The following is a 13,866-nucleotide window of genomic DNA, read 5'->3' on the forward strand; positions in this document are numbered from 1 at the left end:
CCGCCCCCCTCATACGAACGCCATGATTAGTTTGTCTAGTGCTTTGAAAAAGGTGTTGCGGATGTCGATCGGGATAGATCTAGGTAGGAAGAGGTACCTGGGCAGTACGTTCATTTTGATCACCTGGACTCTCCCCATGAGGGAGAGTGGGAGTGTGTTCCATCTTTGCAGGTCCTTTTTTACTTCCTCCGTCAGACTGGTGAGGTTCCATTTGTGGATCCCTTTCCAGTCATGGGCTATTTGGATCCCCAGGCAGCGGAATTTGTGTCGGGCTTGTTTAAACAGCAGTCCCATTAGTGCTGCCCCCCCTACTTGTGGGTGTACCGAGAAGATTTTGCTTTTGTTTATGTTGAGTTTGTAGCCCGAGAAGGCGCCAAACTCTTTCAGGAGCGCGATGATTCCATCCATGCTGCTTTGTGGGTCTGAAATGTAGAGGAGCAGATCATCTGTATAGAGTGGGACTCTGTGCTCTCTGCCTCCCCTTCGGATCCCCCTCAAGCCTTTTGCTGCTCTGAGAGCAATTGCTAATGGCTCGATCGCTTGAGCGAACGGCAGCGGGGACAGTGGGCATCCTTGTCTGGTGCCCCTGTGCAGCTGGAAGTATCAAGAGTTAGTGTTGTTGGTCTGTATGCTCGCCATCAGAGCATTGTATTGGAGCCTTACCCAGGAGATAGACCCTGTTCCAAGCCCGAACCGCTCCAGTACCTCAAAGAGGTATTTCCATTCGACTCTGTCGAAGGCCTTTTCTGCGTCTAGGGAGACGATCACCTCTGGTGTTCTCTCCCCGGATGGGGTCATTATCATGTTCAGCAGGCGCCTGATGTCCGAGGTTAGCTGTCTACCTTTGACAAAGCCCACCTGGTACTCTGCGACCACCTCTGGTACGCAGTCTTCTAGCCTTTTGGCTAGGATTTTGGCCAGTACTTTGGCATCTGCATTCAGCAGTGAGATGGGTCTGTATGACCCACATTCCGTTGGGTCTTTATCTTCCTTAGGTATCAGCGAGATTGAGGCCTGTGCTAGTGTGGGTGGCAGCGTGCCCGTAGCCAGCGAGTCTGTGAACATCTCCCGCAGGTGTGGGGCCAGTGATGTTGCAATTATTTTGTAGAAGTCCACTGGGAACCCGTCTGGTCCGGAGCCTGCCCCGCCTGCATGGAGCTAATGCTGTCCATGATCTCTCCCAGTGCTAGTGGTGCTTCCAGGTCCCGTTTTCTGCCCTCCCCCATGGCTGGTATGTCCAGTCCATCAAGGAACCGTTTCATCCCGGACTGCCCCGTTGGGGCTCTGAGGAGTACAACCCTTGATAAAAGGCCTTGAAGGTTTTGTTGATCTTTTCTGATTCTGTTTCTAACGGCTGTTGGTATCCCTGATTTATGCAATTTCTCTGGTGGCTGCCTGCTTTCTCAGCTGGTGTGCCAACAGGCGGCTGGCTTTGTCTCTGTGTTCGTATAGGGTCCCCCGTGCCTGGCAGAGTTGGTGCACTGCTTTCCTGGTGAAGAGCACATCAAAGTTCCTTTGTAGTTCTTTCCTCTCCGCCAGGAGCTCTACAGTTGGGCCTCGGACTACTTACGGTCTACCTCCAGTATGGAGTCTACCAGTTGCTGCCGAGCTGTCCTTTCCTCCCTATCTCTTCGTGCTTTGAAAGCGCTGGAGTGAAGAAGGAGAACTCCTTCTCCCCTGAGTGGGCGAACCTCCAGGGGTCCACCGCTCCCATCTGCTCCATAAAGTGACCGAGTTCCCTCGGTACCTCCCGTCCCCCCCTTTCCCCTCCCCCCCTCTCCTGTATACCCCTCCTTTGTCCCTCTTTCCCCTGTTCCTATCCCGTTTGCTCTCCCGCCTCTGTTGAGTGCCCCCCCCCCCCCCCCCACCCCCTGCCTGGCGCCTTTCCCCCTGTTGGGGGCACGCTGCGGCCCTGCTTTGTTGCATGCCCCGGCGCTAGCTTTCCTGCTCGTGCGGTGGCCCCCCTCTTGGGGGTTACTGCCTCGCTTCTCCCTCGCCCGACCTCAGCAGTTTTCTGCCCACTCTTCCCCCATCCTACCCTGCACTCCTCTCGCCTGCTCTCCCTTCTCCACTACTCTCGTTCCCTCGTGCTGGGGCCTGGTCTCCCACCTGAAGCAGTCCCTCAGGTAGTGGTTTGCTTTTTGTTCAGGGTGCGCTCGCCGTGGCGGCCGGGGGGGGGAGGGGGGAGGCCTGGTGTGGCCTCACCCCACCCCCCCCCCACCCCCCGTTGGCGTGCTGTTGCCCCTTGCCAGGGGCCCCTCCTTTCTACCCTTGCTGTCGGTTTTCCAGCCCGTGTTCCTTGACAAACTTGTTTGCTTCGGCGGGAGCAGTGAAGAAATATTCTCTTTCTTGGTATGTGACCCAGAGTTTCACTGGGTACACCATACCAAAACGTACATCCTTCTTGTGAAGAGCTGCTTCCGCTCTATTGAATTTGGCCCGTCTCCTGGCGAGGTCTGCCCCAATGTTCTCGTAAATTCCAATGAAGTGTCCTTCCCATTTGCAGGTTCTGTTTTGCGTGGCCCAGCGCAGGATTGTTTCCCTGTCTTGGTACTGGTGCAGTTTAGCTATAACTGCCCTCGGTTGATCCCCTGCTTTGGGCTTCGGGCTTGGCGCAAATTTATGGTGGGTTGGGGAATGTTTTCCTCCCCACTAAGTTGCCCTTCATCTCAGCCACGGATGCTGTGGGGTTTCGACCCTCGATCCCCTCTGGTAGGCTCACTATCCTGATAGTCCACTCTGCCCTTCAGGTTCCCCTGCGTTGTGCCCAGTCTCGCCACCTCCTTCTCCAGGGCCGTGATCTGGTCGCTCATGTCAGTCGCAGCTTTTTCCAGCTCCTTAATGGTCGCCTCTTGGGCTTCCAGTTTCTCCTCTTGGGCTTCCAATTTCTCCTCTGCTCTGCCCAGGGCAAGCTGCACCCTCCGCCAGGGCCTTGGCCATTGCTGTCTGTACCGCGGCCTCCATGTCTGCTCTGGCCTCTGCCTTGCTTTCCAGCTGATGTTCCCTCATTGCCTCGGCAAAGGCTGCCTTCCAGTTCCAGTTACCCCCTGGCCCAAGGGGAAAATGCTCCTGACTTTCTAGTTCTTTTTGTTGCGGCGAACCTTCCGTTCCGCCACTTCGTTTGCCAGTTCGCTCGTCTGAACGGGCTTGCCCACGGCCCCTTCTGCTTCTGGTACCCTTTCTCCTCTGCTTTGGCTCCCTTCTGGAATTTTTACACCCTCTTTTCTTTCCCCTCCCTTCTCTCCTTTAAAAAAAAATTTTTTTCTCTCAAACCCCTTCTTCAAAAAATTTGAAAAAAAAAAAAATTCTCTCTCTTTAAAAGTTTACATTTCAAAAAAATTTTCAAAAAGTTTTTTTTAAAAAACAAAAAGGGGAAGTTCTGTTTTTTTCCCTCACTCACCCACACACTGGGCCAGGGGGGTCGGAGAGGAGGGGCTTCTGGTTGGGCCGGGAGTCCTCCTTTATTCTGTCGCCTGCCTCGTGGTCACCGCCGGGGAGGGGGGGTGGGGAAAGAGGGTGTGTGGGTTGTTTATGTCCCTGCTGTTGGCTCGGTCCCCTCGCTCAGTCCCCGCCTTGGTCCGTGCCGCCGCCGCTCATCCTACCCCGCATCCTCCTGCTGTGCGGCGGGGTGGGGGGGGGAGTCCGGCCGGTTTGTGTAATTTTCCTTGGGGAATGGGATGTGACTACCAGAGCTCCATTGCCCGCGACCGCTCTCCTCCCTCGCCAGAAGTCAAATCGGGACTACCACTTTTTAATGGACTGTTTTTGACATAGTGATTTGACAGTCACAGATTATGGGTGCAATTCTCCAAAAATGGAGCAAAGCTCCCTAATGAGCGCATTTAGCCGCATATTTCCGACGTTGAATAAGGAGCCTAAACGAGGCTGCACATAGCCCCATTTTGTACAGTGGAGAGTGTTGTGTTATGTAATTTGGAATAACACAAGCTGCCACTTGATGCAGTTTTGAGTAAAAGATGCTCCAGACTTTGAAGTGAGTTCAATGTGTTTTATTGAACTATTAGGACAGTTCTCAATGAGTTTGACTCTCTGCTAATCTAATTGTAGTAACTCAGTCTAACTGAACCAGCCTTGCTCTAAGCCACGTGCTGGGGTGTGATGCTGAGGATACACCCTGTCTCACTCTGTAGATGTTGGTCTGTGGAAAGAGGCAGGGTGTGAATGCCTCATCCCTTTTATAGTGAGATACCACCCCTGAGTGTTCTGGCTGCTCATTGGTCGTGCCCTATTCCATGTGTTTATTAGCTGCATGTTTGCATATCATGATAGGGAGCTCCGCTTGCCGGAAGTAACAATTGTAGCGAAAGACCGGGATGCCATTTTTAAATCATGTCCCGATCTCCGAGGTCCCCAAAACAATCCCAACCTCCCCACCCCCCCAGCCTGAAAGCAGGATAGGAGGCCCCCAACCCCTCCCACAACACCCACACCAGGCAACCCGGCCTGATTGCGCGCACACAGAAATACCAGCCTAGCAGTGATCCTGCCAGCTAGCAGTGTCACCTGGGCAGTGCCAGGTTGGCACCCAGGTGACTCTGCTAGGGTGCCAGGTTGGCAGTGCTAGGGTGCCAAGCAAGCACTGCCAGGGAGCCCAGGTGGCACCAGCAGTGCCAGGGTACCACCCTGCCCAAAGGGCATGCAGCTGGGGGTCTCTGATCCCCTTGGAGGCCCCTGTGAGGACAGTTCTATCTAGTCCCCCATTTGTGGGGACCAGTGCTAAACAGCACTCAGCTGAGGTCTCTGAAGCAAAGGGTTGAATCCCAAAGCCTCAGGTATCTCGGGAATCTGCACATTAGAGTGAGGCTTACTGCCCATCGTGGGTGGGATTCGCATCGCAAGGTCTTGTGAGATCGTGTTGAATCTCGCGAGGCATTGCGAGCTGGGTAGATTCTGGAAGCGGGCTCTCCCGGCTTTCAATGGCCACACTGTGCCGCAGCAAGCTGCTTTTCAGGCGCAGCATGGCCGTAGGATCACGCCCTATGAGTAGCATTACTGTAAGGCAAAGACTGTAACCTATTGATATTTTAAACAATGGAGGTGATATAAAGCTCTGTAGCACCCAATTCTTAATTCTACTCAGCCTCCTAAAACTGCCAAATGAAGTTTGAAATGTGAACGCACATTTCCGATGAGAAGTGCGCCAGACACCAATTTGATAAATGGTCTTGCAAGAGCCCCTAATCACCATCCACAGTATGCAGGCAGATTATGAAACCAATATGCCTTCACCTCTCGGTGCTGATTACGAACCCCCGCACACCCGTTTGGATTTGTTTATTGTCACGTGTACCAAGGTGCAGTGAAAAGTGTTTTTCAGTGAGCAGCTCAAACATTCAAAGAAAATAAGTAATAGGGCAACACAAGGTCCACAATGTAAATGCATAGACACCGGCATCGGGTGAAGCCTACCGGAGTGTCGTATTAATCAGGTCAGTCCGTAAGTGTGTCATTTTGGAGTCTGGTAACAGCGGCGAAGAAGCTGTTTTTGAATCTGTTTGTACGTGTTCTTCTGCCCGATGGAAGAAGTTGGAAGAGTGAGTAAGCTGGATGGGAGTGGTCTTTGATTATGCTGCCTGCTTTCCCCAGGCAATGGGAGGTGCAGACAGAGTCAATGGATGGAAGGCAGGTTTGTGTGATGGACTGGACTGTGTTCATGACTTCTGATGTCGCCTGCGGTCTTGGGCCGAGCAGTTGCCATACCAGGTTGTGATGCAGCCAGACAGGATGCTTTCCATGGTGCATCTATAAAAACTGGTAAGAGTCATTGTGGACATGCCGAAGTTCCTTAGTTTAGGCGCAGTTGAGCTTTCTTGGTCGTAGCATCGATGTGAGTGGATCAAGGCAGATTTTTGGTGATGTGCGCATCTAGGAATTTGAAGCTGCTAACCATCTCCACCTCGATCCCGTAGGTGCCGACAGGGGTGTGTACAGTGATTTGTTTCCTGAAGTCAATGACCAGCTCTTTATGTGGTATTGTGTGAAGCAAATAATGGCATGATGGGAAAACTAGTCAAGTTTCTTAGTACAGTTAAATTTAAACTGACTCAGGGCAGCATGGTGGCCTAGTGGTTAGCACAACCGCCTCACGGCGCTGAGGTCCCAGGTTCGATCCCGGCTCTGGGTCACTGTCCGTGTGGAGTTTGCACATTCTCCCCGTGTCTGCGTGGGTTTCGCCCCCACAACCTAAAAATGTGTAGAGTAGGTGGATTGGCCATGCTAAATTGCCCCTTAATTGAAAAAAATAATTGGGTAATCTAAAATTTAAAAAAAAAAAATTAAACTGACTTTGCATAACCTAAGGCACAAATACAAGCAGGCCAAGGTCAACTTGACCTGAGAACTGGCTGACTCTGAAACTCTAGGATAAGGCGTGTTCGTCATGAGACTAGAGCAGTCTTAATACATACCAAGCTAAAAAACTGTCTCTTCCTGTACGTAAACAAATTTGTCCATTTCTTAAAACAAAGACAAGATAATGATATGAGACCCCAGTCCCCTAAAGGTCAGCAAGGTGACGCCATTGTAATGATTATTACTTATGTTTTACTTTCGATCAAATTCCTGACCAAGCTGTATTCATGTTATCTTGATCCTATAATGTATAAAAATCGTCTTAGTCTTCTGTGAGATCGCAGACTTGGGACGGACTCAGCAGTTTGTACTTGACTGCTTTCCGACTTCAATTCTCAGCCATTACTGCTAGCAGTTCTAATTCATAAATAAAGTTCAGTTTTGCTTACCTAATGAATGCTGTTTGAATTTCTCTATCACAGTACAGACGCGGGGAAAATATTGACTACGACATTTAGTTTTGCTGGCATTGAGGGATAGATTATTGTCGTTTCACCACTCCACTAGGTTCTCTATCTCCCTCCTGTATTCTGACTTGTCATTGTTCGAGATCTGACCCACTACAGTTGTGTCGTCAGCAAATTTGTAGATGGAATTGGAGCCAAATTTTGCCGCGCAGTCGTGTGTGTACAGGGAGTATAGTATAGTAGAGTATAGTAGAGCATAGTAGAGTATAGTAGGGCCTGGGTATTGAGGACTATCGTAGAGGAGGTGTTGTTGTTTATTTTTACTGATTGTGGTCGGTGGGTCAGAAAGTAGAGGATCCAACTTGCAGAGTGAGGAGCCAAGTTCTAGGTTTTGGAGCTTTGCTATGAGCTTAGATGGGTTTATGGTGTTGAAGGCAGAGCTGTAGTCAATAAATAGGAGTCTGATGTAGGAGTCCTTGTTGTCGAGATGCTCCAGGGATGAGTGCAGGGCCAGGGAAATAGCATCTGCTGTGGACTGGTTGTGGCAGTGTGCGAATTGCAATGGATCAGGGCATTCTGGGAGTATGGAATTGATGTGCCTCATGACCAACCTCGCGAACCACTTCATAATGATAGATGTCAGGGCCACGGACAGTAGTCATTGAGGTACATTGTTTGGTTCTTCTTTGGCCCACCCCAACACCCAAAACTTTGCTTAAATAAATCCCAAACTTGTTCCAAGTGAGTCACTGATTATTTCTTCTGGCTGTTGATGCAACATTGTGTGCTCTGGAGCTTCCTTTTACTTCCTTCATAAGAACATAAGAACTAGGAGCAGGAGCAGGCCATCTGGCCCCTCGGGCCTGCTCCGCCATTCAATGAGATCATGGCTGATCTTTTGTGGACTCAGCTCCACCCTCCGGCCCGAACACCATAACCCTTAATCCCTTTTTTCTTTAAAAAACTATCTTTCTTTACCTTAAAAACATTTAATGAAGGAGCCTCAACTGCTTCACTGGGCAAGGAATTCCATAGATTCACAACCCTTTGGGTGAAGAAGTTCCTCCTAAACTCAGTCCTAAATCTACTTCCCCTTATTTTGAGGTTATGCCCCCTAGTTCTGCTTTCACCCGCCAGTGGAAACAACCTGCCCGCATCTATCCTATCTATTCCCTTCATAATTTTAAATGTTTCTATAAGATCCCCCCACATCCTTCTAAATTCCAACGAGTACAGTCCCAGTCTACTCAACCTCTCCTCGTAATCCAACTCCTTCAGCTCTGGGATTAACCTCGTGATTCTCCTCTGCACACCCTCCAGTGCCAGTATGTCCTTTCTCAAGTAAGGAGACCAAAACTGAACACAATACTCCAGGTATTCATGTTTCCTTAGTCCCCTGGGAGTGGCCTGGTTGCTGTTGAGTTATGTTTTTGGTCATTGAAAGGGTGTACAAAACAAGCTTCTTTCAGACATGGATGGCCTGGGTCGATCTTCCACTTGGAATTGAGCTTGACTGGGAGAAAGAAGCGAGATCACATAGAGCAGGACAAGCTGCTAGAAAAAAGAAAGAGGAGGAGGAGAGTAGACTATCGGCCAACGGTCTTCAGAGCCTCAACTTCAGTAATGATCAGTGCTTGAGACATCTTCACTTCACGAAAGACAGTGTGACTGAAATTCGCCAAGTGCAACTTTAGACAAGAACAGCCTTATTTGTGGTGGTCAAGGTTACAGTGGCAAAGGTTTTCAACATTACAGTGCCTCTTAACCTTTATGCATTTGGTTCCTTCCAGGCTGGAAATGTAAACAAAACCTCAGTTTACAGTACACTGTTGCACAAAGGGAAGGCTATATAAAGAGATGTAACATCATTCCGTGCTCACTTGCTAGGAACAAGTAGGTGTAGTGATGAGGGTTTGTAATAATTGTTGATTGCCCCCATGGTGCAGGATGCTATTGCCTGCACACATATTGCTTTGTGTGCACCTCATGGGAATTCAGATATTTTCATCAATAAAAGGGATTTCACAACCTCAAATTGCAATTGTTGTAAGACCACAGGCACCTCAATATACAGGTGAATGTCTGTTGTCCTGGCAGGAGCCATAATTCCTTCATTCTGTGGCATTTTCAGGTTCCAGTTGAACACTGTGGCTTCTGGGTAACATGTGCTATCCACGCATGAAATGGTTTAGGATTCTCACCTGGAACCCATGCATACATACACAAGAAGCCTTCCCATGCTGCCACAGGAAGCAGTGCAGAGCCACATCATTAGTACCTGCAAGAAATATGTCCACTGTCTAAAGAGTCGGCATCAAATTAATGGTCAGGTACTGCACGACAATTAAATGGGTACAAACCTTGCCATTGCCTTTCAGATGAGAAGTTGAAAATGAAAATGAAATGAAAATCGCTTATTGTCACGAGTAGGCTTCAATTAAGTTACTGTGAAAAGCCCCTAGTCGCCACATTCCGGCGCCTGTCCGGGGAGTCTGGTACGGGAAGTTGAGGAGCAACCAGCACAAGGAGGTGCAACCAGAGATTGAGGAACAGGACAAGGATACAAATGTACACAGTCTGTGATCTACGAGATCAACTAACTCATGAGCAATATCAGCAACCTCAGCTATACTTCCCCAATCACACATAGTCTCACATTCCTTACATTTCCTCTATCACTGACCACTACAATTCTTTTTTTGGACAGCACAAAAACATAAACCTAGCAGAAAATGTACATTTCGATCCAAATTTATGAATTAAATCAGGACATAATGCATACAAACATAAACTAATCACCCTTGTGCATTCCCTTAGTGTCTCTGCTTCTTCTTGTGTTCCGACAAGGTGCTTCCCTGTGGCTGTAGCATGGATGGTGGAATGCTGTTGGTCTTCAAATTGAGCAGATTACATAAGACTTTGGAGGAGGTTCTTGAGCCGGACTGGACCTGGAACCCTAGCTGTAGGCTGTTCAATCTCCAGGGGGCTATAGCAGACTGACCAGTCTGGCTTGACAGGCTATACAAGGGTATTGGTGGAATATCAGAGATGCAAGGGTAAATTATATTTTCCTGAGAGCGCACAGCAAGTTGGCACTTCATGAAGCTGCTACCGCTCTCCAGTTCAACGTGTAAGAAAATAGCTTTGTGCTGCTCTGAAAGCTCCTTTCAACAGTGGCATAGGTTCCATGATCCACGATGTTCACCACTGAGCTGAGGCATGCACAATCCTTTTCCTCACTTGTACCTGGTATCTCTCCACATGCAGCTCCCTCCTTGATCCTTCAGAGCATACACAAGTGCCTGTATCTGGGTTGCTGGCTGAACTATAAATCAAGTGATTTTGGCTGTTCTTCTTCTGAGATGAGAGAAGGATGATTATATATGTCAACGCACTCGCTATCGCTTGCTTCAGCCGCACCAGTAGCCACGGCCTCAGTGATGACTCTTCCCTTGCTGGCTGGCATGTGTGTTAAGACATGCAGTCATGCTCATCTGCCTCTGATTCTGTCCTCTAGCCTCCTGCAGTGTGCCACCTTGTCTTTTGAAAGAGGGAATTGTGTTGTTCAGTGTCCTGCAATGTGAATAGCTGCCACTGTGTATTGGCAGAGAGTTTTGGGTGCAAAGCCTCTGACTGAGCTAAGTGTATGTGGGTGAGATAAAGCATTTAAATGGCAGGCTTGGGCTCTGATTGACAGAGATTATTGGGGGACGATGTAATGAATTGAATAGTGAATGACTGGCGCATGTGGTAGGATGTGTAATTTGAGGATGAATTCATTCGCCTTGACATCCCTAAGATCATTAAACATCTCCCTGCACTACATCAATGTTCTTGGTGCAATACCCCTAGCATTGGCCTCGGTCACACTATTTCTTCCCAATGCTCCAGAGGATGTGCCTAGAAAGCCTCCTTACTCCCTATGGATGCAGGACATCTCGGGCGGAATTCTCTGCTCCCGCGCGGAATTGGGAAGGCCGTCGTGAACTCGAATGACGCGACGGCGGCGCCTATGAGACGTCAGCCACGCATGCGCAGGTTGGCCGGCTCCAACCTGCGCATGCGCTGCTGACGTCACGACGGCTGACGGCTCCAACCCGCGCATGCGCGGTTGCCATCTTCCCCTCCGCTGCCCATGCAAGACGTGGTGGCTTGATCTTGCGGGGCGGCGGAGGGGAAAGAGTGCATCGCTTTGAGACGTCGGCCCAACGATCGGTGGGCACCGATCGCGGGCCAGTCCCCTCCCGAGCAGGGCCGTGGTGCTCACTCCCCTCTCCGCCCCCCACAAGCCACAAATGAGCATTTGGCGCCCATGTTCACGACAGCAGCGACCAGGTGTGGTTGCTGCCGTCGTGAAACAGTCGGGAACGGCAGGCCTCTCGGCCCATCCGGGCCGGAGAATCGCCGGTCGCCGTGAAAAACGGCGAGCAGCGATTCTTCCGAGCGGGGGGTGGGAGAATCGCGGGGGGGTGCCGTGAGTCGCCAGGCCCTCCCGCGATTCTCCCACCTGGCGTGGGGAGCGGAGAATCACGCCCCGCTTCTCTGTTCCACCTCTTCAACCAAATGCCTCTAGAATATGATCAGAAAACGTTTTGTACATTCTCTCTCATGGTCAACCATTCTTCTCACTTATGAGCATACAAAATATAAGCAGAGGTAGGCCATTCAGTTCCTCAAGCCTGTGCTGCCGTTCAATAAGATCATGGCTGATCTGTTTCACGGGAGAGATTTAAGAACAACAAATTTATATTAATTTTATATCTTTATCATAACAAAACACCCCAAGGTGCTTTGCAAACAACAAAGCAACCAACCTTCAATACTGAAATCACATAAGATAATATTAAACTAGACAACTAAATGCTTGAGCAGGGACAAAAGTTTTAAGGAGCGTTGAGAAGGAGAGAATGGGAGGTTTGAGAAGCAAATTACAGGGCTTTGAGTATTGACAACTGAGTGCATGGCCTCCAATGTTGGAAGAATTTTTTCTTATAAATTTAGGGAACCCAATTCATTTTTTTTTCCAATTAAAGGGCAATTTAGCGTGTTCAATCCACCTACTTTTTAGGTTGTGGGGGCGAAACCCACGTAAACACGGCGAGAATGTGCAAACTCCACACGGACAGTGACCCAGAGCCGGGATCGAACCCGAGACCTCAGCGCCGTGAGGCAACAGGGCTAACCCACTGCACCACCGTGCTGCCCCAAAATTGGAATAATTTAAAATTCTCAAGGTCAGGATTGGCAGCGTGGAATTTGGGTGGGGGAGGGCTCACACTGTACAATGTTACAGGTGGTAGAAGCTAAATTCTAAACAGATAAGAGCACAAAATGGAATTAATTTAATTCATATGGCAAAATGACATTCAGCAACAAAACATCATTGTAGCTTACCTGAACCTAACACATGACAACATTTCAAAGCAAAAAGAAGGATATTAAATTCATGTTAATGCCCCCTATAGAAATGCAATACTTCAGTATTTTTATTTACCATCAGTATCAGTCATGTAACTCTGCAAATGTAGGGTAGAGTCTTCATTGCAGTAATAAAACACGGTGGCGCAGTGGATAGCACTGTTGCCTCATGGCACTGAGGTTCCAGGTTCAATCCCGGCTCTGGGTCACTGTCCATGTGGAGTTTGCACATTCTCCCCGTGTTTGCATAGGTTTCACCCCCACAACCCAAAGACATGCAGAGTAGGTGGATTGGCCATACTAAATTGCCCCTTAATTGGAAAAAATGAATTGGACACTCTAAATTTACAATAAAATAAAAAATAAAAGACTTGCATTTATATAACACTCTTCATGTTGTCACATTAGGCATAACGTCCTTATTCTTCATCAAAATAGTGCATGTGAAATTTCATGTCCATGTGAGAGGGGCAGAAGGGACCTAGTTTAAAGTCTCAGCACTAGAATATCAGCCTTCACTTTTGTGTTCATGTCCAGGAGCAGGACTTAAACCCAGAACCCCCCGACTCAGAGAAGAGATTGCTATCAGCTGAGACATAGATGATGTTACGCTATCCTGTTGTGGTATTCTGTTGTGAGATTATCGCAGGTGAAGACAAATCCCAAGATAATGTTATAAAAAATGTGATTTTGGCTGAATAAAGCTAAATATCATTTGTTTTTGCATTTGTTTGTGCTCTTTTTTTATATACACAACACCGCACTAGTAGCATTTTGTAATACGGACTTAGTCATAAGTTAGAACAACAAGAGGAGGCCATTGGACAAGATATAATAATTATAGTAAATCACTTCAGAATGAACGACATTGACAAACCAATTATATAGGTTTGGAGCAAAGCCAACTTACCACACATAGTTACATTACCTACTGACTTGCCTTTCCCTGTAAGATGCAGGCTATTCAGAAAAGACATTTTTAAGCTGCTGTTTGTTCGGTGATACTGGATCAGCGCTGAAAGCTGCACCCTTCTTGAATCATTCCGTGGGTTATAACTTTGCAAACTCCTCCCTTAACTATTAGTGAGCACAATCAAGGTTGACCAATCAAAGTAAAGGGATGGGCCAATCAAACAGAAGATCTTTGAATTACTTAACTACTATGACGGAAAGCATACAAGCAAAAACACAAAGATTAAAACCATAAAAGTTTAATCAACCTTTTAAGTTAACAAACTCTTAAAATAATCAGTTGTTCATATATCACAAATTTATAATAGCTCTAGGATATTCGACCAGTCATTCCCAGTTTGCACTAGTTTACATCCGAGTATTTTGGTGCAATTTAATTCTCCTTATTATTCCATTCCTAAAGCTGAAAGACAACACTAGCTGTCAATACCCTCCAATACTGTTTATCAAGAACCGTACTGAGGAATGCTACAGAATAACATCTTCAAAGCAGTCAGTAAGGAAGTCTCAAACATGCAGCTGCTCTTTATAGTATCAGGCCAAACTCTAATGTTTAGGGGTTAAACTGGCAAAATCACCATTAATAGAGCTTTGGATATCTCAAAGTTAGGAAAGTAAACTCACCGCATTATTATTGCCCCTCTGGGCCCACAAAAATCTACTGAGCTGCTGCAATCCTGGGTATCCTGTCTCCACA

General features: G+C 48.1%; 1 protein-coding gene across 2 annotated transcripts in view; it reads right to left on the reverse strand.

The window, feature by feature from the left end:
- LOC119963059 (ADP-ribosyl cyclase/cyclic ADP-ribose hydrolase 2-like) overlaps window positions 1-13,253 on the reverse strand; it is a 59,967-nt gene extending 46,714 nt beyond the window's left edge. The window contains exon 1 of one of the 2 annotated variants that reach the window (XM_038791602.1): window positions 13,126-13,253. In XM_038791602.1, the coding sequence (XP_038647530.1) occupies window positions 13,126-13,174 (49 nt within the window). In that variant the 5' untranslated portion in view covers window positions 13,175-13,253. Of the gene's footprint in view, window positions 1-13,107 lie in introns of both variants that reach the window. The other variant, XM_038791601.1, reaches the window with a different exon arrangement.
- Between the last annotated feature and the right edge of the window lie 613 nt (window positions 13,254-13,866).

The sequence above is a fragment of the Scyliorhinus canicula genome, chromosome 3 (genome assembly GCF_902713615.1).
Source record: "Scyliorhinus canicula chromosome 3, sScyCan1.1, whole genome shotgun sequence".
Classification (NCBI taxonomy): domain Eukaryota; kingdom Metazoa; phylum Chordata; class Chondrichthyes; order Carcharhiniformes; family Scyliorhinidae; genus Scyliorhinus; species Scyliorhinus canicula.